The sequence below is a fragment of the Bombus pascuorum genome, chromosome 4, assembly GCF_905332965.1.
Source record: "Bombus pascuorum chromosome 4, iyBomPasc1.1, whole genome shotgun sequence".
Classification (NCBI taxonomy): domain Eukaryota; kingdom Metazoa; phylum Arthropoda; class Insecta; order Hymenoptera; family Apidae; genus Bombus; species Bombus pascuorum.
Window position 1 is genome coordinate 2,525,432 of NC_083491.1, and position 24,917 is coordinate 2,550,348.

General features: G+C 37.3%; 1 protein-coding gene across 1 annotated transcript in view; it reads right to left on the reverse strand.

The window, feature by feature from the left end:
* The window catches only part of LOC132906533 (connectin), a 184,592-nt gene that overhangs the window by 111,854 nt on the left and 47,821 nt on the right, over window positions 1-24,917 (reverse strand). Inside the window, exons 3-4 of the mRNA XM_060958810.1 lie at window positions 14,258-14,826; window positions 8,966-9,459 (exon numbers count right to left, since the gene is read on the reverse strand). Coding sequence (XP_060814793.1) covers window positions 8,966-9,459; window positions 14,258-14,802 — 1,039 coding nt within the window. The 5' untranslated portion in view covers window positions 14,803-14,826. The remainder of the gene's footprint in view (window positions 1-8,965; window positions 9,460-14,257; window positions 14,827-24,917) is intronic.

Sequence of the window (24,917 nt, forward strand, 5' to 3'; positions counted from 1 at the left end):
AGGACACTTTGTATATATATTTACGTATATGTAATTGGTCTACCGCTGGACCAATTATATATGTACGTATCTGTGTCGATTGCTCGTCCTAAAAGTAATAATTCTTCCTCTTTGCTTGGCTTCTTATAACGGTACCACGAGAAACAACAAGGAATGGAGATTGATATTTCATGTCTTTTCTTTTCACTTCCACGGTTACGATAAATCTTTTGCTCAAAGTTGAGGAATGCTCGATGGATTATAAGCAGGATGATAAGTACTTGGTGAGAGAGATTTGAAGAAATTCGGTTTGTTTGCTATGTTTTTCGCGAACGAACACGAGAAAGATATTTAGCTGGGTGGATTATTCCTGGGAATTCTTTAGAACGCATATTTTTACACAGAGGAGAATTCTTCTGTTTATTTTAAAGTGAAAGGAAATTACAATTACGTTTTAAATTGTTCAAAGTAACGTAAATGCTAATTATCACAGTAAACGTGGAGAGTATGTATGATCATTTATTATCCTATTATCACGTATCGTTCTATTCATAAAATTTCATTTTATTTTATATATTTTATATTGTTACAGGTGTGTTTCAACGTCGTAAGCATAATTAAAAACTCTTTTAATTTACTACATTCCCATTCCTAACTTTCTTTAATCATTCTACGTATAATAATACCTTTCTCATTTTTTTCTTAAAATAATACGATTTTCCAAGCTCTAAAATTAAGATTTACAAATTTCTATTATTCAACCGGCAAAGTCGAGTTCCTTGTGACACGATATTTTGCAATACTTATTAACAGATAAAATTTACAACGGCAATTATTCTCCTTTCTCGGCGGTAGTTCTATAATTTAAGGAAAGTCGTTCAACCTGCACGTGAACACGCGTAAATACCTCGCGGCGAATGCAATATCGCGCGACTTTAAGGAACAATATCGGGGTTAAATATTGAAGCATCTGTGTGCCACCTGTGGCGCACATATTCAAGTACGTATTTCCTATAATCGGTTGCTTCACCTGCCCGATATCCAATGCTCGAGAATAGCGTTCACGATAAGTTGCCTCGAGAATCGTGAAATTTATGCGTGCAAATTCGAACGTCGCGGAACAGCAAGCTGTTGAGAGAATAAAAATGGTTCTCCAAAAATCTGTTCTAACGCCGTCTAATGGAACACGCTGGAAATAATACTTCAGATATTATAATAGAGAAACTATTATCGGGCAATCTTAAATCATCTATTCCAGTTTCATCACTCCATAAAAGATTTTTTATTGGATATTTTTTATCCCCTGTTTTATCAGTATATTCGATACATTTAAGCTGCCTCTCTTAATCGAACTGCGACGTATCCTTTTTCAATATGTTCGATAGATTCAAGAATTTAATATTCCATGTACATGAACTTTTAGGAAAGGGTATTTGCTCTTTTTATAACCTTATCGATTCTTAAATTTCCTTGGTAATCTCAAATTGATGTTCGATTATCTGATAAAGGTAAGAAGACGAAGTTTATTAAATTTTTACAAAATACAGTCCCGAGGAAACGGTAGTCTAGCCACAGTCCTACATTCTCAATACCATCTAACCGAATTATGTAGCAATTAAATTAAAATACGTTTGTTAATACGTTAATCACGTGGCTGTTGAAGAATAAGGCAAAGAAATAACTGTTTGGAATGTAAATTCATCTTTCGAGGAATCGTCCTATCGAGAGGAAGGAAAATAAACGTGAGCCATCGAACGAGAAGATGAGGATATAGAACCCGATGGAATCGATGTGCTGACATCGGTCTCGTTATCGAACTTTTCTTCGATATCTGACCGAATGTTCCGCTCGAGTATCTCTCATCGGACGTGTGTATGCCACCTAATGCGATCGAGCGTGTTTGGCGAACGAATTTATAAATTGACAGGTATAAGCTTCGTCGAACGAACGAGAGAACGAAGAAAAATAAAATCGCGTGCGAAAGAGAGAAATCGAGTTACATATTATATCGATCGCGAGAACTGTAATCCTCTGTGGAAGATTCATGAAATCGAATTGCGTTTTAAGCATAATAGCGGTTTAGTACTGACTAATAGCGCCCGATCGATCATTTTGAGGTTAATCGATCGGTTGCTATTAATCGGATATAGTTTGAAGTTATGGTTGATTTAATTGATACTAATATCCGCATTTCGTTGGCCATTGCGTACACTTGTGGCTCAGATAATTATTAATGCTACCGAAGTTTATTAGATTCGACGTTGGCAGTTTTTAAGCTTGCAAAGCGAAATTTCAATCGACGCGAATTTTCTTTTAATATTACGCGCCGTAATAAAATGTTAAAATAACGCTAAAATATTTCATTTCAATTGGTTCACTTTATACACCGTATAGCTGTACTCGATTCTCTTTGTTTCAATTTCGGCTGAGTTTCGACCTGGAAAAAGACTTTTAACGTTTTTGGAGAATCTTTACATTTTCTTGAAATTTATTAAGGAATTTGTTAACGACAGTAGGACTTTGTAATTTGGAAAAGATATTCTGCTGTAAACACCGATTCGATGTCGCATAAAAGTTGTGTTCGCTTCTCTTTAAGCGTAAATTTAATCGAACGATTCGCTGCACTCTGTGGATTTGGGTTAGCTGAATTTTGTATTTAACGTCAGCGAAAATCTATCCGTCGTTGATCTTTTGCGCAAAATAACACGAATGTCAGAATATGCTGCATTGTAATAAAATTACAATCGATGTTATATAATAGAACGAATTATCTCAACTATGCTACGAAAATAAACAAATTCGATGTATTGCAAGGTATCCAAGTGAAATCGGGGCATGAATTATTAATGAATCATTTTATCTACGTGGCATATACTGTACTGGTTCTTGAATACAATTTAACCCACGACCATGTTAAATAACGATTTTACATTTATCTTAGATTACTCGAAATTTTTCTAGTCATGCTCGTTAAATTCTTCGTTAAATACTTTTCAATTGCTGCTGTTCTCAAATTTACAAATTTACCAATTTCTACCTTAAATATTTGAGAATATACATACATATATCTAAATAATTCGCAACAAATAACCACTAATGGAATGTAAAAATAATGTATATTGGATCATGCATATATAATGTATTCATAAAAGCTTCCTATTCTAAATATACTTTTGTGAACCACTGTATCTATGTATAGACCTTCTGTGGAATTTATATATAAAAGCACACACTTGTATTAATTCGTAATCGAAACACGACAACGCGAATAGCGTAGTACAGAGATAGCCTTTTTAATAGAATCCTCCGCAGGTTCGTTCGAATTTAATGCGCCATGTATATTTGATGACTCTATATCAGCGGAAATCCGCTTCAAACATGATTCATTCGTAAATGGAACGTGATTTGTCGTGGTGATACGAGAAGATGCGCTTTAAAGTCGAAATTCTCAGATCACTTTCTAATTTATTTCATGAAACAACGATAACCATTAAGCTGCGCAACTCGAATCTAACATCCACCGGTGTAAATTTTGCAAAATTGACTGGCTAGACGGCTGTTTCGTAACATATTTGTAACGTACTCATTATATCTTTAGGAACGATGAAATCGTAATTGGAGTTTCTGAAACGAAATTAATTTTTCATTGAAGAATCGATCGAGAGATTTCGAATATGTGAGATATCTGGGATATCGATATCTGCAAGTTTTAATAAATTAGCGAATTAGAGAACTTTATATGAATTTTATATCCGTGCGTGATAGTTATTTTAAATTAGATAATAATATATGCATGTTACCGGCTGTCGAATAAACTGAACGAACCCCTGAATACTTTCAATCGAATCGTTTCTCCTTTTTCATATATATTTCCCACTACATTCTATCTCTTTTATATTTTTCCACATACAGCTTGAAAAAAAAAAAAAAGAAATGTGCATCTAAGAAGCGTGAAAAATTAATTTTCCATTTTTTTCTAAAAGATATTGGGATAGTGTTTTGAATCATACGAAAATTACTTTTATTAAATATATGATATTTGGAAGAAATTATTAAGATTTGAAGCTATTAATTAAGGATTAATTAAGCTATTAATTATGTATTTGAAGATATGACATTGCATATGTGTACCAATGTAATAATAATATATAATAATTTTGTTATATAAGGAAGAAGATTTTATCCGCGTGTAATGATGTTCGATTCGATTCTACCTGTTAATATTAATTAATGATCGCTACATTGCCGAAATTAGACGAGGCGAGTCAATATTAAAGCCGTTTAATTCAATATACGTTTCCGGTGTACTGCTTCAGCGAAATGATCATCCTTAATTAAATTCGCTGTTCAAACATTGATTAAAAGTATTATCATTATCATCAAGGTATTTCGTTTGGCAATATAATACCAAAATTATCATTGTTACTTTCGACTCCATTTGTTTCATAATCGTTTTATCGGCTCGTGAAGTCCGTGCTCTTTAAAATTGCATGCAAGCGATATTGAAAAGTCATACGTTTCGTCTATTATCTGATTTTAAAATTAGATTGATAATAATCAGAATGTTGCTTTAAATACCTGAAAAATTGAGCGAAGAATACATCTGTTATTCTGTGTTAACACAAAGAATCTTTGGCTTCGAATTATTTCGGTATTTATTATTAACCACAAACTTGAAACGCGTCAGTATAAATAAAGATCACTTTCTATCTTTTACAGGAGAACAACTGTAAAATTCGATACACTGTTAACTAATATTATTGTTTTTTATTTGTTGCACCTTTTTAACGATTAAATATATTTTTTTTATTCACGCATTGCTGAATATTACCAAAATATCGATTGCCAAAAAATTGATTATTCCATTGGTATCGTACAAAACTTCTTGGATTTACTTCCCGTTTTTGAAAGGTAAGATATTTTTGCACATAACAGGCCATTCTTCTTTTCAACAAATTGCAAGTCATATAAATCCATTAATGACGAAACAATGAAATAACAGGTAAAAAATGTAACATCACTGGGGAACGGAGTAATTCAAACCATCGAGTGATATCAAAATCGCGAACTCGACGAATCTAAACTTCGTCTCAAGTCGTGTCATATGTCTTTTTAGACGTTGTACAAATAAAGCTGGAAGCATAACCAAATAAACCAACCAATCAAAGAAGAAAAAAGAACCAAATAAAGAATTTCCACGATTATAGATTCGTTAATTGGAACATTAAAAATAAAAATACTCGAACGTTCTACCAAGTGTCATCATGAATATGCAAGTTCCATCAGGAAGTTCTTGCCTTCCTTAGAAACTTCGTTCTGAAAATCGTCTCGTTTTACCTCTTCCTTCCTATCCCCAAACCTTACGGTACCCGCATTCGAAGCTGTCAAGTGCTTGAGGGTCGACGACCCACTGTCTGACGTCCATCGGTTCTCTTATTAAAGTTATGCTTTTCGAAATTTCTTGCCGCGAAATCGTCGTCCTGGACAGGATTTGCCAGGAAGTTGGTCAGCTTTTCGGCCTGTCTCGTCCAATTCAATTAACTCGTTCGGTACGAAAGCAAGTTTTGCAGCCCCGTAAAACGTTTTGACACTTGAAACTCCCCTGGCCTGCTTGTAGTTCGAACATGTATTTTGGCTATTTCTGAGGATACCAAAAGAAGTAGACGGATGTTTTTTAAAGCTCGATATACGTAGAATATCACAGTGTATCCTAGAATTTTATGCGTTTCGGCGATTCTCTATCAGTTTTTCATGATTAGAATTTTCGTGATATTTCTTTCGATATTTTTTTTTATAGAAAAATATTGAATTTTAGAGTCCCACCACTTCAGTGAATGTTCATCGCTGAATACACATTCGATGTTTTTACAACCGTCAATAATAGACGAATCAATTATTTATATCGTTGAATTCTCGCAGATGAGATGGACAAAATTTAGATGTACAGTTTCGTTGAAGATACGTAATGTTAATCAAAATATGATGCATCAAATTTGCTATATCTCGATCACAGTAACGTGAGGTTGGTTACAATTGCACGAAAGAATCTTCAAATGCTCGTTATCGACAACTTTCTAGTCCATCTTTCTGAATGTTTCGACATGCAAAATATTTGTATCAACGACACGTTGTCTGTTCTCTCAACTTGGTTCGCACGACATTTCTGAGAGTCGTATTTAATGCCAAATTACCATAAGAACCTGTGACGTCTACGCGACGAGATTCTAAAAGCTGAAGAACAACCGTGATACAACTGATACAGTTCGCGCAGTGAAGCTAGTGGTCTCGAGAAGACAAAATTTTCGGAGCTATACGAGTCTTATCGTTAGTGTCGAGCGATCGAAAGCAGACCACAGTTATCGTTGCGCTTCTCAAAAGACAGACAATGGTCAGAGGCGGCCTTTTTGCCGCTCTATGGTAATTTCAGGATGGATAGAACGCGCTGCGAGAGACAGACCAACCTCTGCGATATCGGAAACTGCACGCCGCTTGGAAATATTTTGCCAGGGATTATTTACATTTCAAACTAGAGGGGTCGGCTCCGATGGGAAATAATCCTTTTTTTTTGTTTTTGTTTTTTTATCTTTTTATCGTTCGTCAGGCCACGAGATGAAGGATTGCGGAGGTATTTCATTGAGGTTTGATCGCGATGCACGTGCGCCTACGACGAGTCGATGGAAACTTGTAGGTTTTGTTCCATGTACACGTCTGTTCGTGACTATCGGAACATCTAGAGAAAAACGAGGTAAACCTGACAAATTATTAAACCTCGTTTGAAATATTAGCCTGTAAGGGTCTCGTACGTGTCTTTTACAGCAGAACAATTTAAAAATCCATTTTACCCATCAACTTTATATTACCGCAATTTCTCTAGTTTTATATGATCTTAGAATTAATCGTGTGTATTTTGAAAGGAAATTGGACAATCAACAAAAATGGATTTCTCGTGAATTTCTTTTACGGAATTCTTCGTGCGAAATCCTGATTGATGCAGGATGTTCGATTCGAAAATAGGAGATCAAAGAAAATTGCGATTGTGGTTCCATAACAATCAACGATTGATCAACTATGACGTTTTGCGCGAGGACAACAGGATTTCTTGATACTTATGAATAGGTTGTATCGTGCACGAGCGTCTTATCTCTTTTTCTCGCGAGATTTTCGAAGAAGAATTTTCCTTCGGTAAAGAAACTTCCTTCTACTTACCTTTTTCTTTTTCTCCTATATTCTGTTTAGTTTGAACATGCCGTAATTGCAACGGAATTAATCATACATGATTTACTCGCGGAGATTTTTTCTTTTTCGTGAGCCGCACAAATTTACCTAAGTGAAACTCGAGTAAATCTAAATTTACGAAAGCGAAGCGAAACTCATTAGAACTCCTCCTAAACTTGCCTCCCATTAACCCCACGATTACCAAGATGAAACACACGACATATATTTACTAAAATAGTCTCGAATCTTTCTTAATTAGAGAACAGATAACGAACCAACCGAATACTTCTATTATATCCACACACGAATATATTTTCTGCAAATATTTCATAGAAATACGCGGGATATTCTAAGGACAATAGAAATTGATCCAATTCTGACAAGACACATGTACATTTACATTAGAAGCAGTTGAGAAGTACTTGTAAAATGTATAAAAAAATTATTAACATTTTCTAGTTCCTTTTTTAAAATAATCATTCAGTAATTAATCATACAATATAACTGTTGAGATATGTATAATTTTCTGTGCTGGACTGGGTTAAATGCGTATTAGAGATACTTGTATGTGAGTATCAGTGTGTGGATATATGTGTGTAAGCGTCAGAGGGCGTCCAGGCCTTAGTTAGGACAAAAGACGATTGGCAGTGGTTTAGAAGCATCGTGGAAGAGTCGGTTAACAGTCTAGTATAGAAGAAAGTGCTGAGACGCGTGCAAGTGTGTATCGATGAATATATGAGAAATCGCCCATGAAATAAATATATTATTATTTTAATATTAATCCTCAGTGCATATTCAGTGTTCCTATAACATTATTTCGGCTCCAAAGATCCACGATTCTCAACAATAACATTATCGATTTCAAAATAAACAGCACGTATTTCACGCGAATTGTAAAATGAAGTAAAAGCTAAAAAGAGAAATGAAAGCAATTGTCAAGAATCCAGAAGAAGACATAGTTTTGCGACATATTCACGGATAAGTCGGCCAGTAAAATAGCAGATAATCGTTAGAATGGAGAAGGTACCGTGGCAGGGGGGTTGCAACCCTCGAGTGGTCACAAAATTGGCACGCATCGCTCGTTTAACCATGAAAATTGAAGATTTCCAGGCACGATAACATCGTATCCCGATCGCTCGGCTAAAGGGCAATTACCGGCCGCGTAAGTCGACCGAAGAGATTTCAGATATTCGCGTGGGACATCCCTTAACGGCGGCCATTATAGGATCGTTAGAAAATTATCTATTAAGCGTCAACGAGAAGAAAGTTGCAGCGTTTTCATCAACCAATTACGAACGATGAATCTCAATTTCCTGACCGGCGATTTTATAGGTGTATTAGGTGTTAAGTATTCGACCTGGAGGGTCTCCATAAAATTGTTATGGGCTTTTCGTCAGAGTTCCGCTGAGAGCTGAATTTTTGCCGATCGTAAAATTGCGGTCACCAAAGTCGATCGCCGTTTCGTAATCTCCGGTTCTCGTTATTTTTATGGAATTTCTATCCTGGATTATTCTAGCTCAGAATTTTAATACTTTCTTCGTGACGTTCAGCAATTTCGGTTTTCTAATTGAGTATGTAATTGACACGCTTTATAGGATTATTGCTTGAGCTCGTGGATGTCCGGCAAATTATTCTAAACTCATAGTTTGTTAAAACGATGTGCGCAATTTTTAACACACTTCCTACTATTCTTTATATTCAGTCAACGAATCAACAGGAATTTCAAAATCAGACAACTTTCTCGAAAACGTAGAACGAAAACGTCACTCACCGCTCAGGTAGAATTGGCTGCTGCTGTTGTATAAATTCGTCACGATTGGCTTGATATTATCGAAGGTCAAGGTCTTCAGCGAATTATCCCTCAAGTCCAGCACGTATACTCCCGGTGCACCGGCCAGGAAATCCGGTTCCAGAGTGACCAACTTGTTGTCGCTGAGCTTCAACTTCTTCAAATTCCTCATTCCGTCCAACGCCTTCTCCGAAATATACTCAATCTCATTTTGATCGAGGTCCAGCTGTCTTAACGAGGGCATCTCGATGAACGTTCTATCGCCAATCATGGCGATCAAATTGTTACGCATGTCCAGCTTGAGCAGACTTCTCAAACCGTGGAAACTGTCCGCGGTGATGACTTTGATCTGATTGTCGACCAGCTGCAGTTCTTCTAGAGTAGTCAGATGTTTGAACGCCTTGTCGTGCAATGTGCTGATGTTGTTCCCGTTCAGGGAGAGTATCTTTAGCGATGGTAGATTGACGAACGTGTCTCTGGAAATTGAACGAGCAGAATTAACAACTTCCTAAAATAATTAATTCGAAAAGTCCTAAATGATCAATTCGTTTCTATGCAAATTACCGGAACGGGTAATTTCAACATTTTGACTGGGTCTCGAATGAAGCAGCCATCGTGTCTCTTGGGTTAAACGAAGATGACAAGACGTGCTGCGAGAATGATGGAAGAGACAGAGGTTCCGGGAAGAAGTTGCACGAGGAGGATGCTTTATGACCGTGTTAATGGCGCCGCGCAAGACGAACGACATACTTGGTGTATCGAACGATGTCGGAGCTTCGACGTTGATAGGAATGCACTCCTTAAGGAGCAGTTGTTTTGTTTCAAGAAGAATGACGTTGCTGACTTTTGACGATTGTTCTTTTGGAGTTGCTGCTGTGGTTCGGTTCGAACGATTCCGAGTGGTTTATTGCGAGGAACTTGGAACTTTTGGAGAAAGATGATTCGCATTGGATCAAACGCAGTAGTTACGTAAAGTAAAAAATGGAATTTGATATGTTTGTATTTTAATGTTTAATATTTTTTATTTTTAACTACAGCGCAATTCGGAGAATCGATGCGATAGAAGTGCCGAGGGAAATAACAGGAGAAAGAATTCTGTAAAATAGTAGGGCAAGTGATAGAAGAGATACAATAGCGAATATTGTTCCAGATACTGGATAAAATAAAGCAGAAAACATTTTTCAAAGCTTATAAGTTCCAGAAAGAATATTACACGGAAGAATAATCTATTTTTTGAAATAACGACTTTAGAATAGTAATTGTATTTATTCATAAATAAGGTATATGAATTATTTTTACATCATGAAGTATGTTCTTACGAAGTTTCATAGATAGATAAAAGAAGTGAATCACGTTGAAATTTTGTACGGACACGTCGCGATTTCTAAAATATTTGTCAATAAGAAGTACTATGCTTTTTATCGAAATATATAAATTGTATCTTTAACGGGAGTGATATTGAACGTAAAGAAAGAATATACGTAATGCTCCTACAGGAATATAAATCTATTACTACAGCTATTCGGTCCATATCTTTCCTTGAAGCAGCAGTAAAGTCACGAATGCTTCGTGTATCGGCACATAAAACGCGATCCTCATTATTAAGCATCTCGTAAACTATTACGTATAGAACCAACTCGATACGGGTCAAACGTCTCCATTCTACAAAATTCGCTCGATAAATATACAGAAAAATCGTAGAAAATTTTCAGTCGTTCCTTCGAAAATAAAAATATAATCACATCGTAATTTCCAATTCCTATCTTACCTCGCATCGATCCTGAGAAAATTTAAAACCTACGGATTATTTATTTCTATGCTCTTTATCAATCTATAAAATTCCAGTAGATTTACATAAATTCGTTCCTCCCCTTTATATATAAAAATACAATCACACGTTGATGTTTAACCCCTGCTTTATCTCAAGCCAATCTTAAGAAGGCTAAAAAGTAATCTGAAATCAATTTAAAACACGTCACTCACCGCGAGATAAAAAATCAATCAACCTAAGTACTTCTAAAACACTCTCGAGACACTTCCAACGATTAATCCAACCCTTCGATCAATTAAACCCGCATATTCTCCGCTTCGGTACCTTTCAACCCTTCGGAATATTCTCGAGAAATCTACACAGAGGCAGGATACTCCCCCATCGAGTAATCTTTTGTCGTCTATCCGCGTTTACCCTAAGCGACCGCGTTTAGACGAAAGTCGAGCGATCGAGATTCCCCGCCTTATTGTCCGCGTTTCTATCGCGTGACTGCATTCATATCGAGCGTCAACGATTATTTATGATGTTACAGGGCGCGGCGCGATGCAGAGATTGCAAGTACTCGCGCGATCACGCGCGCGACACCCTCAGACTTTTCGTCGATAACGAGCCGCCAGTTGCAACTTTCGACGCCTGATAATGCGTTCGGTATGCACCCCAAGTCGCGTTTTGCACGCCAGATAGGAAATCATAATGCATATACCGTTACGAATGCTGGCAACGTTGTTCGCTTTCTAGATTTCTCATTCGTTTAATCAGAATCTTGAAAGTACGTTAAGTATGACGATATACGAACTTTGACCATCGAATTAAGACTACGCTCGTTTAATTACAGCGTGTATATGCGTAAACTTTATCAGATAAATGGAAAACCGTCGTTGGTTGTCCAAATAGTATAATTTCATTTGTTTAAATAATTATCTAGTCTGTAATTAAAAAACATACTTTTTTCAATTGCAATACCTTCTGTACACACACGCAATGTATCACGTAAATTGTCGTTGGTTGTTCAGATATAGCGATTTAATTAATTGAACTCGTAATTACTGTAATTTATTATATCGCAAAATATATTCGAAAGATTCGATTATGTTGACAATAAAGATAGGTAGGTAGATGTAAGTAGAATCTGTTTCTAGCGTGTTACCCGGTACGTACAAGCAGTATTTTCTTTTGCTTTCACATCAGTCATATTTGCGTTCCATTAATTTCATCGGCAAGCTAAACTTGGATTGTTTGATTCAATTGTTTATTAACGACTTCGATAAGTTTGCTCTGATCACGTTAATGTGGTTGGTATACACGAATGGAGCTGTGTTAACCGGTTAACCGGTTAACTGTGTTTTATCGATTAACTCTTAATTGCCAGGTACACTTTATAAACTCTGTTCACTTTGTCGTGCAAATGTAATTGATCAATTCGCATAGTACACATTGCTCGACTTAATCTCTGTTATTAACTTGTCATTAAGTTATTTCATGAAGAACAACTTTAACTTTAATCGAAAGCTATGAGTACAATTTTTAACTTGTACTTACACACATACAAGAGAAAATGCAGTGAAGAGGACCGAAGCGTGTAAGTGAAACAGGTCAAGGTTTAGTCAGACATCGTGTTCCTATCTTCTAACAAATATTCTATTTGAAGCTTTGTTCGTTAACTAATCGCATGTATTTTATTTTATGAATTTATATCGTTTCAAATAATACCTAGTATAATTTGTCCAAATTTATCAAAAAATATATTACCTGCTAATATCTATGTTAATATTTGCTATATCATCTTTCATAACTTAATGTATTTAATTAATGGGCACTGAAAATATCTCTAGCGTTGAATTACGCGTTCTCTGTTATAAAATATATCGTATAAAATTTATCTATGAATTAAACGAAGAAAAAGTAAAAAAGACGAAATACATATCTAATGACTCGTCCTTTGTCACTTTTAATGTATCGTTGTGGAATTAAATACTTCGTAATTCTTCGTCGCTTCCATCATTCTTTAACACTTTAACATACAGCCCCCAAGAGACGAACAAGATAATAATTTAATCTAACAAACTACCACAAGCTTCTATCTGTTTATGACAATCAACCACTTTGTTCGGTTATTCATTTTTACCCCATCAATTACCACGGGAAAAACAGACAATTACAGATGTACATATATCGCTTTGCTCCATCTTTATAAAGAATTTTGATAGGAAGAAAATATTAGATTATAATTAGATTATGAACGCGTTAGAAAAATATTAAAAAAAATAAAGCAAAGACTTTGTAGGAATGATAGAATGAATACATTGTCGCATATATAAAAGACGTAAGTAACGATGAAAATTACATTAGAAATTGACGAATAAAATATTCCTTAGGACAAGAACTAAAATCAGGCTGCTGGAGCATATCGATCGGCCCAATAACGGACAATCTAACGAATCTCTCGAAAATAACGTTTTATAACTCCACTAATGAATAACTAATCAAATTATTCGTATATTTATAGCGTATATTTGATCGCACACTATATGTAGTCAGTAATCGCCTAATCGACGATTAATGAAGCGAACACATCGCGTACTCCGTATTTCGAGACATTCTAACGCGAGGAGTCGATTCGATTTGCTAGAGGAGTCCTCTGATTCTCCGAAACGCGAATTCTCGGCGCATCGCGAAATTCCACGGCAATTTATGCAGTCAGCTCGTAAAACGCTCCCTTCGAGGAAGACATTTTCACTTTACTCGAGCTCAGACTCCGTAATAGAGCGTAATTGAACGAATCAGCCGGAATTACAAAGGGTGAGGAAAGGAGATATTCGAACATCATCGAACGACGTTTATATGTGGTAGATCGCACCAGCGATTCTTGTTTAATCAATTCAGGTAACTGTTTAGCTAACAGCGGAGTAACCTCGAATTATTAAATTTATTTCAATTATAGTAACTTTTACTATTTATCACGAATATTTTTGCAAACGTGAACTTTGATAATTATCTAGCCAGAATTATTGAAATTATCTCTTATCGAGTACCATTTCAGTACTATACGTTATCGGTAGACTCTGAAATCTGATGCACTTATGGAAGATTCAAAGGAGATTTAAATAAAAAATTGCAGAGAATAATGCAGCTAATATGCAAAAATATATAAAATATTCAAAGTATAGTATCTCGTGTAATATTTTGTAAGCGAAACAAATGACTGTCTGGTGTCTACTATTTTAGTTGTATTCGTAAGAATATGAATTATAAGATAAAGTGGTCTAATTGTCGGTGCTTTCTCAAATAAAATAAAGGGTCTAGCTAATTACTAACGTTATTCCTCGGTAGCTGTTTATCTACGATAACTTTGATTATTCATCACAGATATTCTCTCAAATATAAAACCATTAAAATTACTTCTCAATGACTGCCATTCTAAAAAATTCCTACTCGAAACGTGCCAAATATAAATGTGCGAAGAAATTTAAAAGAGAGCGTAACAAAATAAAGAGCGATCCTACCTATTGATCTCGGTGATCCGGTTCGAGTTCAAGAAGATCGCAGTTAGATTCTTCAAGTTCTCAAACGCGTGCGTCCTCAACGTCGAAATGGAATTTGTGCTCAAATCGATTTCTGTAATCGTAGGAAGGTTCGAGAACGCGGATTCCTTCAGCTCCTCGATGCTGGCATCTTGGAACGTGATCTTCTGCAAGTTCTTCAGCTGTCTCAGCAGTTGAACCGGTATGTATTCCAATCCGTTTGGCGTTCGAACCACGAACTTTAGCTTCTGTAAGTAGATCTGCGAGGTGAAGTAATTCCACGTTGGATCGTTAATGCTGAACGGGCTCAACACGACGCAAGTGGCTTCCGTGGCGTTTCTTATGGTATTGTTATCGCAGTAACAGTACATAGGAGCCTGTATGCCTTCGATCGCGCAGATGTTCACTTCTTTCGTCTCTTTGGCGACCTTCTTCTTGCCTCGTGACCTCGTCGAGACTGACAGGCTCGAAGGAAATATCGAGGTCAGAAACAACAGCTGAAGAAAGATCCAGGATAATTGTTTCATCTTGATCGTCGCACTACAACGAATCTGGAAGCAGAGAAGTTACTCGTTGGAAATTGTTTCTGGCTGTGATCGATCGATTATGTATGGATTATCGATAGAGATATGGAGGTTGTGCCGCTGGCATATTAACGATAATAGAATTATTAAGCGCTGATGAAATATACAGCGGAAGATACATGGGATGCTTTGTGTTGTCGTTGGACACGGTACACATCGCGCTTTCGGATTAATTACTGCGGATATCGGCGATTGGATTCTGTAAATGGAACGGCGTAAAATGTAGATTCTAGAAATTTGATAGTGCGATTAATCGATTATTGTATCGTAATAGAGTAATCTACGATTGAATCGTTCGTTGGTACGATTTTTATAACAACAGCGAACTACAATTTCGATTAAATTCGGAAACTTTGGGAATTCCTTTGTGAATGGAAAAAGAGTATGTAATTTTCTGTGGCTTGTTTTATTATGGTTGTTGTGATCAATTTTTGTACGGTTATTATATTATACTTTTAGTAATCATCTATCTCTCCACAATATCTATCTATCCACATAAATTTCTTCCATTCTCGTATGACGATTCAGCCTATTCTTTGGTACCTTCCTCAAACCACACGTTATCGCCCTAACAGTGAACGCGATCATGCTTCATCGGCCCAGAAAGATCTAGTGGAGAGCCAACGAAACAAAGGGGGAATAGCTTAGGACCGTAGAAAGTGGAAAGAAAAAAGTACAGAAAGGTGGAAGAAGGCTGGGCGCTCGGGGGCGTAAAGGCCGTGAAAAAGGTAAACGAAAGGGAACAGGAAGAGGGAAAGGAAGGCGAGTTCACGGCCGCGTGGACATGTGTGAGAGAACCTTTCACTTGTCGACGCCACGCTTTTTTCTCTCCACTTTCTCCATCGCAAAACGAAGACGACCCGAAAAGGACAGCGGCTCGCGAGAAACTCTTTGAAAAATTATCATTCCGAGCGGAACGCTCGCATAATACCTCGTTTCGTTTGACTTTATTTTTCAAACCGGCGTCCGTCGACGTCCGGCGTCGCCTCGTCTCGCAAGCCGCTCCCGCGTGGGTGTATTCTCGCGGTCATCTTCGCTTCACGAGCGTGGAAAATACTCGCAAGTTCTTTTTCCGTGTCTGGATTTGATCTTCTGTCTCTTCCTTTGACGACCACGTGTTCTTGTTTTGTACAGGATGCTTCAAAGTGGCGGGATCAAACCGATGGATACACACCGCGCTTCTTATTAGGTTGTCCGAAAAGTTTCTTTCGTTTTGTACGGAAATAATAGACGCACAATGTTTTTCGTTTTATATTAGTTTACTGAATTATGCGCGAACGTAATAATAGTAATATAACGAAATGGATCACAGCTAATTCAATAAAATAATATAAAACGGAAATTGTTGTTCATGTATTTTCTTATGGAACGAAAGAAACGCTATTCGATTGACGACAAATATTTTCAGACACGAATATTGGGAAATGAAGTTATCAAAGTATTTTGATCCACGTGTAATCGAGTCTTTGGGTAACCTAACAATAAGTATCTTGATCGATGAATAATCGAGTAAATATAGTCATTTATAATCATTTATTTGCTAATTTCAAGCTCTAGTTCCTCTTTCTGATCAAACGATGCATCCAAACACAGAAATAAAAAAGCGTATAATAATCGAAAAATAATAAACTCTACCCGTTTTTCAGACCAGCAGGAGATTTGTTAGCTCGTAAGGTGCATCGAATATATCGCCTGGGTCAAGCACGGTCGACTTACTGCATCGCGTTTTTATCCACGCCCGTTTTTTTCATTATTCCCGCGACAACGGGGAAAGGGGCGAAGCTCCCACTTGCTCAGCCTCTGTTTGCACCCATCTATTTTATAATTGAAAATTCACGTTGAATACCTGTGGCTCGGTCGCATCCCGCGCAGCGCGAAAATAAAAACATTAACCGCTATGTCGCCATACGTTACACAAGACGGTCCATTAAACAGAATCGTTAAGCCGAGTCTGGTCTCTTTTTCCCAGTTGAGTTTGCGTGCACGAAAAAAGGCGACGCTGTTGCACGTTTCCGTCCTCGCGATTACCATTTTACACAGCGTATAAATAATAACGCGTTTAAAAACGCTGCTTCGCGTACAACGAACGATCTCTGCGTTTCATTTCAACCCCTGCATTATGCTTTTTATAGTGTGCCAACCGACTAACTGGACACGTGGCGCACGTTCAAAGCGTTTATGCCAACGAACTATTCATAAACGTCTGAGGATTCAGAGAATACGTATTTTCGTGTCGTGGCTCGCTGTAGAGAAAGGAATAAAGCAGCTGGATGAAAATCGAGCGATCACGAAACCTGTACGGGACCTTTAATTTTTGATCGTGCAATCAGCCGCCGGCTATCGATTTCACGCACACGCTCGTTCTTGCGAGTTCTCCAATTAACACGCGACGCACCAACAATACGGTAGATGGTCGGTTTTTGATTGAACGCTCGAGTTTCCCGAATTAAGCTCGATTCAAACTCGGTACGGTCAAATCGCATCAAGTCAGACATCGGTCGAGAGATTTTCATTTGGATTGATCGAAATGCTTATTACGAATGCTCTCATTGGATCACGTGTAAGCGAGTTTTTGTGTGTAAGATTTGTAGATGAATTTAGCTCCGGAATACTATAATCAGGTACTGTGGTTAAAGCTTGATGGTCGTAGGTAATTTGCAGATATTATTTTAAAAATACTGAACCGAGTTTCACCTAGATATTATAACAAGTATACCGTATTTTGGATGTTTTATACATTTTTGCACATTATATGCATTCTATGTTGTTGTTATTATTATTATTATTACTTAGTTCGTGCTTTTCGGCTTTGGACGAGCTTTCGGTTTTATATCTCGTTTACCTATCACGCTTTTTACATTCTATCAGTCTTATGGCGTTATCACCTTATTGCCTCCTCCCGTATATCTATCTAAACTCTTTTCTTATATATCTACCTCCCCCTTTATCCACTCTGTTATATTGCACTCCACTAAAAATTATGGCAACTTTTGAGCGTTTGCCTCCTTGCTGTGCTTCCTTATTGTCGTTCCTCCCCGTCCTGTATTGCCCTACTCTTCTCCATTATTGTTTCCAATGCATTCTATGTATTTCGCAGCTTTAAATTTCGCAGTCGATTTAAAAATAACGTGTCTCGTAAGCATTCTCATAACATATCGTTTATGTAACCTGTTATTTTTATTTTTCCTACTTACATAAGATATTGTGCAGGTATATCGTGTCGTATTTTTATTCGCGTGTAAAATTCTCTTCGAACTTCAATTTTCTATCGTAATACAGATAGCCAATAAATAAAATGCCATCGATATCAATCAATTTCAAGGAATCTGTGTTACAGACAGATATAGCACTGAGCAAGAAACTCGGAACGAAAAAGTCGAATCGAATACAGTCAACAAGCTTCTCCGATATAAGATCGGAGAATCTTTCTGACCGATTAACCTCCGCAACGACTCCCCTAACATAGTTTCAAGGGACACAATTTAAGGATGGAAACTGGTTGCTTCGCCAGCACTTAGGCAAGAAGCGAGAGACCCAGGATTTATCGTCGGCATTACGCGAGAATCTAGGAAAGAGAACGGAGAGGAGACAAGCTCGAAGCAGACGTAGGCGGAGCCGAGCTTTCGAGGTCTTCGAAACAAGGAAAATCCCTCTCTTCCCTTCGCTAGCCTCTAACCAGGATACCAATGGAAATCGCAATTGTGCAGACAGCATGATGCATGAGGGACACTTTCGAGATTTTGTTTACGTTATACCGCGTCTTGGTACTGCATTCTCTGTGGTTCATTGAACTGTTGACACTTGAGAGGAGACGATCAATTTTATATCCGTTGAAGTGGTCACCAATTCTAAGAAAACTCTACATCTGGTCATTTTAGTTTTCTCAAGCACCGAAGCCATAAACGATAGACTGGAACGAAGGCAGACCATAGACGGTAGACAGGCAACGATGGCTTCGGAGCTTTCGGTCATAGGGTAGCACTGCTAGCGTAGCTCAAATTATATTTCTACTTGTACTTACACTTCTGTATTAAAATATATTCTCTACTTTACAATTTATCCACGCGTTCCTCTGTTCATACGTCTAATAACCATAACAATATCAATTTAGGGTTCTCAGATATCTGGGCATGATTCTGGACAGAAGAATGACACGGAAACAACATGTCGTAGATAAATCCAAGCACCTTAAATGAAAATCTAAAAAATTCTACTGGCTCATTGGCAAACGTTCCAACTTAAGCGCGCAGAGTGAAATAATGCTACATAAGGCCATATTAAAACCTGTTTGGACCTATGGAATCCAACTATGGGAAACAGCAAGTAATTCCAACGAAACAATACCTCAAGATACCCACAGTCAAAGAAGAAATATCCAAATTCAGTAATAGATATAACACAAGAGTTAACAACCACCAAAACTCACTAATTATTCAATTACTTGACACGTCGGATCAGACCCGCAGGCTAAAGACATTACCCTTTAGACTTAAGCGCTAGATTCGACTAGAATTAAACACACGATAAACACTTATTAAACACGACATAGTACCACAACAGAAAAATTTACTTGTAATTCTTAATGAGAATTGATTGTAAAATTCATCCAAATAAAAAAAATTTAGGGTTCAATTTCCCATTATAACCAACTCTGTTTTTGTTTAGGAATAATATTTCATAAAAGATATAACTTAGAAAAAAAAACGAAGCTGGCACCCCGCTGGGGGTAGCCGCCCACATGCTATATTTATTTTTTATTTTTATTTTTTTTTTCTTCACCAACAAGATATAACACTTTACCAAATGTCCATAAGGACAAATTGTAAAATAACCAAAATAAAAAAAAAAAAAAAAAAGGAATAATATTGATGTTACCAACAAAATACATAATGACTTCCCTGAAATCAAGTCATTGCCCTGTATGACGTTTATCGTGTCTTTTGTATAGCTCAATTGCTCTCATTGTATGATTCAGTGGAATGGAACGCCTACCTGGAACGAAATCTTGTAATATTCTTTTTTTTCTTTTGAGAAAGAACAAAGGGAAGATGGAATTTTGTAAACAGAAAATAAAAAATATCATAGTATAATTATATAACAGGTACATCATATAATTTTGTAACGTAAGTATAATACAATTCTTCTTCTGTCAATTTTCTTCCCCGATCGTTTCTAGGTCTGTCGTTCTCGAAATTTTCCAAAAATATTTGATACGTATAATCCTAATTATAGCGACGATATAAATAAGAAATACGACTCAGGAAGGAGATCGATTTCACAATGAAATAAATATAGCTGCGGATATAGATTATAAAGGAAAGTAAATATATTTGTGTTAACAACATATTAAAAATTTAATATCTCTAGCATCCTTCAGAAAATAAATGTGATACGAATGAAGAATTAAAAATGTACAAGTGAGAAATAAAATACGTCCTCATTTATTGCTTACAAAGCAAGTACGCTAAAAATAAATTTATCGCTGGTTCGCTAAATAAAAAATAAAGGATTATAGATTAATCCCCAAAGCGGTAAAACAATTTGAATATTTATAAACTTCCTGATGAAAATATTCTCGCGAAAACGGGAAGTCGCATTTTAATTTTAATGCAGTTTGGCACTATTTTGTCGAAAGACGACACAGAAATAGGCGACAACAACCCTTCTAGTTGAACAAATCCATCGCGTACAACGAGTAAGAGAAAGTAAGAGCGCGCGAGTTCTGCTTTAAAACGCATTTACCGATCGATCATCGTTTCTCCCTCTTCCTGGCCAACTTTCGAGCATTATACACTTTATAAATGGCAACGAAGTTAACAAGCGAGCGACAAAATGAAAATCAAGCTCCCGGTTTATAAAACGGGGCCGAGCTAACGATCCCTGTCACGATAAATAAATAAATAAATAAATCCCTTTCGGCAACGAACAGAGAAAAGTATCTCGGTGGAATTCCTCCATGACGCGCGTTATCGTACAATTCAATTTATTAATTCGCCGATTCACCGTCAGATTTCATGATTTCGGAACCGAAACCACGGGAATCTCGCTGGCAATATTCGCCACCTGGAAAAATTCCTCGACTGGCAAAAATTCCGCGCTCAAAGAATCACGATTTCGTGGGTTGCCGTTGAAATCGATTTATGCCCAGAGAGGGATGATCGACTAATCGAAATGCTTTTAAAGTTGCTTGTAATCTCGATACAGAGGGGGTGACGGATCGAAGAACGGCCGGAAATCAGAAGAAATCCATCTTCACCGGCAACTTCGACGTGTTATCTGATTCGATTCAATAATGTTAATCCTGAAATTCTCATAATTCAAATTGTGATACGATATGGCGAATTTTGTTAATTTCTACTTTCGTTAAAAAATATTTATGAAACATTTGTCGTCCTCGTTCGATGCAAGAAATATTCGAGTAAACGCTATACGTTTTTAGCTGAAAAAATTTTACAGCATCCCACGTACAAAATTGAATATCAAGAAAATCTTTTCAGACAATTTTCCGTTGATTTCTTTCACGAGGAGAATAGAAAATTTTCTAAAACTCGTGGCACATTATCCGCCAAATTGGTACAACGAGAGTAGATAACGAGAAGAGTTGGAGATGGTTCGAAGCTATAAAACACTACTGTACGTTTGAAACGAATATACAAAGTTTCCAGTGTAGCTAATAGATCAAGTTGACGTCGAAACGTGCTTAATTAGAAGCTACGTCGATGAATGGTACTCCAAAGAAGTTATAATACAAACATAATTGAATGAAGAGATCGTTTCACAAAATTAAAAGTTTAGTTGAAATAAAAGAAAAATTCTACTTGTTATGTTACAATCAGGTTGATGTTTTTAAAAGTTAAAGCAATTCTACCTGAAACGTGTATGATTGTAGAGTGGGACAGACCTTACAGCGAGAAGTCTTGTTTATCGCTAGAATCACAGTTGTATTTCGTTGAAATCGCCGTGAAAATGTATCAGGCAAAGGAACAGGTGCAAAGAAAATGAAGAACCAAGAAAGCTTACTTTGAAAAGAAGCACGAATGAATGAGAAGATCTCCTAGCAGGTCTTATACGTAAAGGAGTCGAACGTTAAATGTAAAAATGTAACAAAATGAGGCAAACTAAACGTAAAGCCAACGAAAGCAATGGAAATACGAGAACTACACGTAAGAGTATAAAACGACGCAAAATCGTAGAACACAATACAGAAATTGAAACTACAGTGTAAAAACAACTGTACAGAACTACTGCAAGTTTACAGAGAGACGAACGAAAAATCATTGAGAAACAAAAATCGAAACTAAACCGAAACTAAAGGAACAAACATTGAAACATAAAAATGAAAGCTTGCGAAGGACATACCAACCACTCATAGCAATTTCCGAAACAGGAAGAGAAAGAAAAGAAAAATACACAGAGATTTTTACTCAAATATTTCATACGCTATGTAAATGTAAACTTTTCTTTATTTTTCCACTTTTAAATTTCCTACGAATGCATAAAAATCCGCGGTCTAATTATTAGTTATATCGTAAAAGAAATCTACTATAAACGGAATTGGAAATACTCGAATACCTATGAACGACATTTCGTCTTCAACTTTAAGTATTATTCTCGTATCAGAGAAAAAGTAACAAATACGAACATGATTCTAAAAAGAAAAAAAAAAGAAAGAAAGAGAACTAGAAAGAAAAGAGAAACGTAGGAAAAGCTGTACTAAAACAGTTCGTATACTAAACGTGAAAGAAGAACTGAAAGAAGAAGGGAGAAGGGCCCCGCAGCCGGGGCATGTGCCGTCGAAACTTTTAAATGAAATTCCTCGAGAATAACCAGGACGCGTTCATCCCTTTATACCCAACCGTAGAGCAGAAAAGGTGTGTCGACGAGCCTGCGTGTCGATTTGCACACACATTCGCCATCCCATACAACAGAGGGATTCCTGTTTAGAAAGCGGCAGAGTTCGCGTTTCGCTACCTCGACATGAGGCGAAAACGTCGTCTGTGGAATGTTAAAACGGCGTTGGCGGACTAAGACGACTCAAGATAGGGAGGAAACTAGGAGGAATCGGGAGTAAAATGTTCCACTGTATTCCTTAATATTTTTTACCCTTGGACCTGCTGCTGTTCCACGTCTTCTACTGATATTCTCTTATCTGGCCTCGTTTCCGGTTCTAAGGAGTACTCTCACTGACTTCCGTTTCAACGAAGATGCTCGGTGTAGTTCGAGCGTTCGAATTCCGACGAGGATCGTATAATTTTATGAAGGGATCGATGGTCTGCGAGTTTATTAGTATTCCAGGTACGTTTCCACCCTGTTCGATAAGACTTTAATGATTCGAAGGGCGATGGTGAATGGAAGAGGATGGTCTTGCTCGCGATTGATTCGTTTTCAGGCAAAGTTATGAAGATTTCTTGTCCAAGATTTTCAGTTCCTGCGGATCAATCTCTTCAATTTTTCTAGTATATGAATACTGCGATAGATACAATGCTGTGCTAATGTCTTTTACATCTACCGTATATACGCAAAAAGAGTAGAAAAATGAAAACGTCATAGCGATTATCAAAGCGATTATCAACCATCTTGCATCCAGCAATTCCACGGACGAGCTCAACTTCCAGTAACCTCGTTTGCTCGAAATTCATCCACGGAGAATCGAAACCTTCGTGATCTTTCAAGATACTCGGGGGATCTTTAAGTTCGCGGAAGCTAGTCACAGAACACTGCCACGTCTCGGGCCTATAAATCCCCCGTCGCACTATGGAGCGTGCAAAGTCACGCGAATCCTCTGCGGCAATTTCGTCGTCCGCATCTCGGAAACAGATCGATCCAAGCGTCGATGAAACGTCTCTAGTCCAATCACGATGGTACCGCGTAAGTCACGCTGTCAACGGTCCCGTTAAGAGATCGATACGTCTTGCCAGCTAGTCGTTCCGTCCTGCACGTTGGAAAAACTTGCGCTTATCCGGAAGTCAGGCACGCTCCAAAGGTTGCAACGGAATAGGAAATCGGATGGAGGCAGAGACGGGAGGAATCGTAGGTATTCGACACGGAGCCACGGTCGCAGACGACCCACGATAAGTCTCCTTAATTAGAATCTTATCGGAATAAGCCCCAGACGCGCTTGAATGCCGGCTGTGCCGGAAGTAGCCTCTTAGAGATCGGTGACGAACGAAATGCGATTTCGGTGCTTAATTTGTTAGCAGACGCTGGGTTATTTGTTCGTTGCGCTTCAAAGTATTCTAGTAATGCCAATATTTTAGCTGTTCTTATTTATCGTTAAATATACGTCTGCAGTAAATATATCATCGTAATATCTGTATACGTTTTCAAATTGATTTCAAATTTTGTCAATGTAATCACGACACTGCTGTCTTGTTACGATGCTCGTTACAGGCTAATAAAATTCCCAAACTTTTCGTCTAACACCATAATATACATATTCGTAAGTATTCAAAGACTCGCGTGTACCATTGTACCTTAAACGATCGAAATATACCGGAAGAGTGACATCGGATCTTCAACGAGGCGAGTCGCGTTCCAAAGCATCGATTTAACGCGATCGTGTTTCTCAAACAAAATTTGCATACTCCCTCTGCGCCCCGGCAAAATTTCTGTTTTCCACGAACATTAATCTCTGTACAGTTAGGTGATCGCTATTCAAAATTCTGTTCTACGTAGTTCGTGTTTCAGCGTCGAGCGTGCACTTAAATCGCGAACACCCTGCTGTGAAATTTTCCTAGATGTACGTCGTTTCCCGATCTTTGCCGACCGTGAACGCGTATGTATTTAAACCACCGACCACGATGTTTCTCAAACACGATTTGCATACTCCACTTACGCAAAATATGTATTTCCCAGAGAACGTTAACGTCCCTATAGCAACACTGTCCCGTGAATTTCATCGTAATCTCTAACCTTCACACGAGTACCTGCTTCACACTTTCGGAAACGTTTTTACTCAAAATGGTAATTTTAGTATTTTTGAAAATTGATTTTTTTTAGAAAGAGGAGTCTCGCTTTTTTAAAATAGGTTCGGATGATGCATCAAGAAAATGAACATC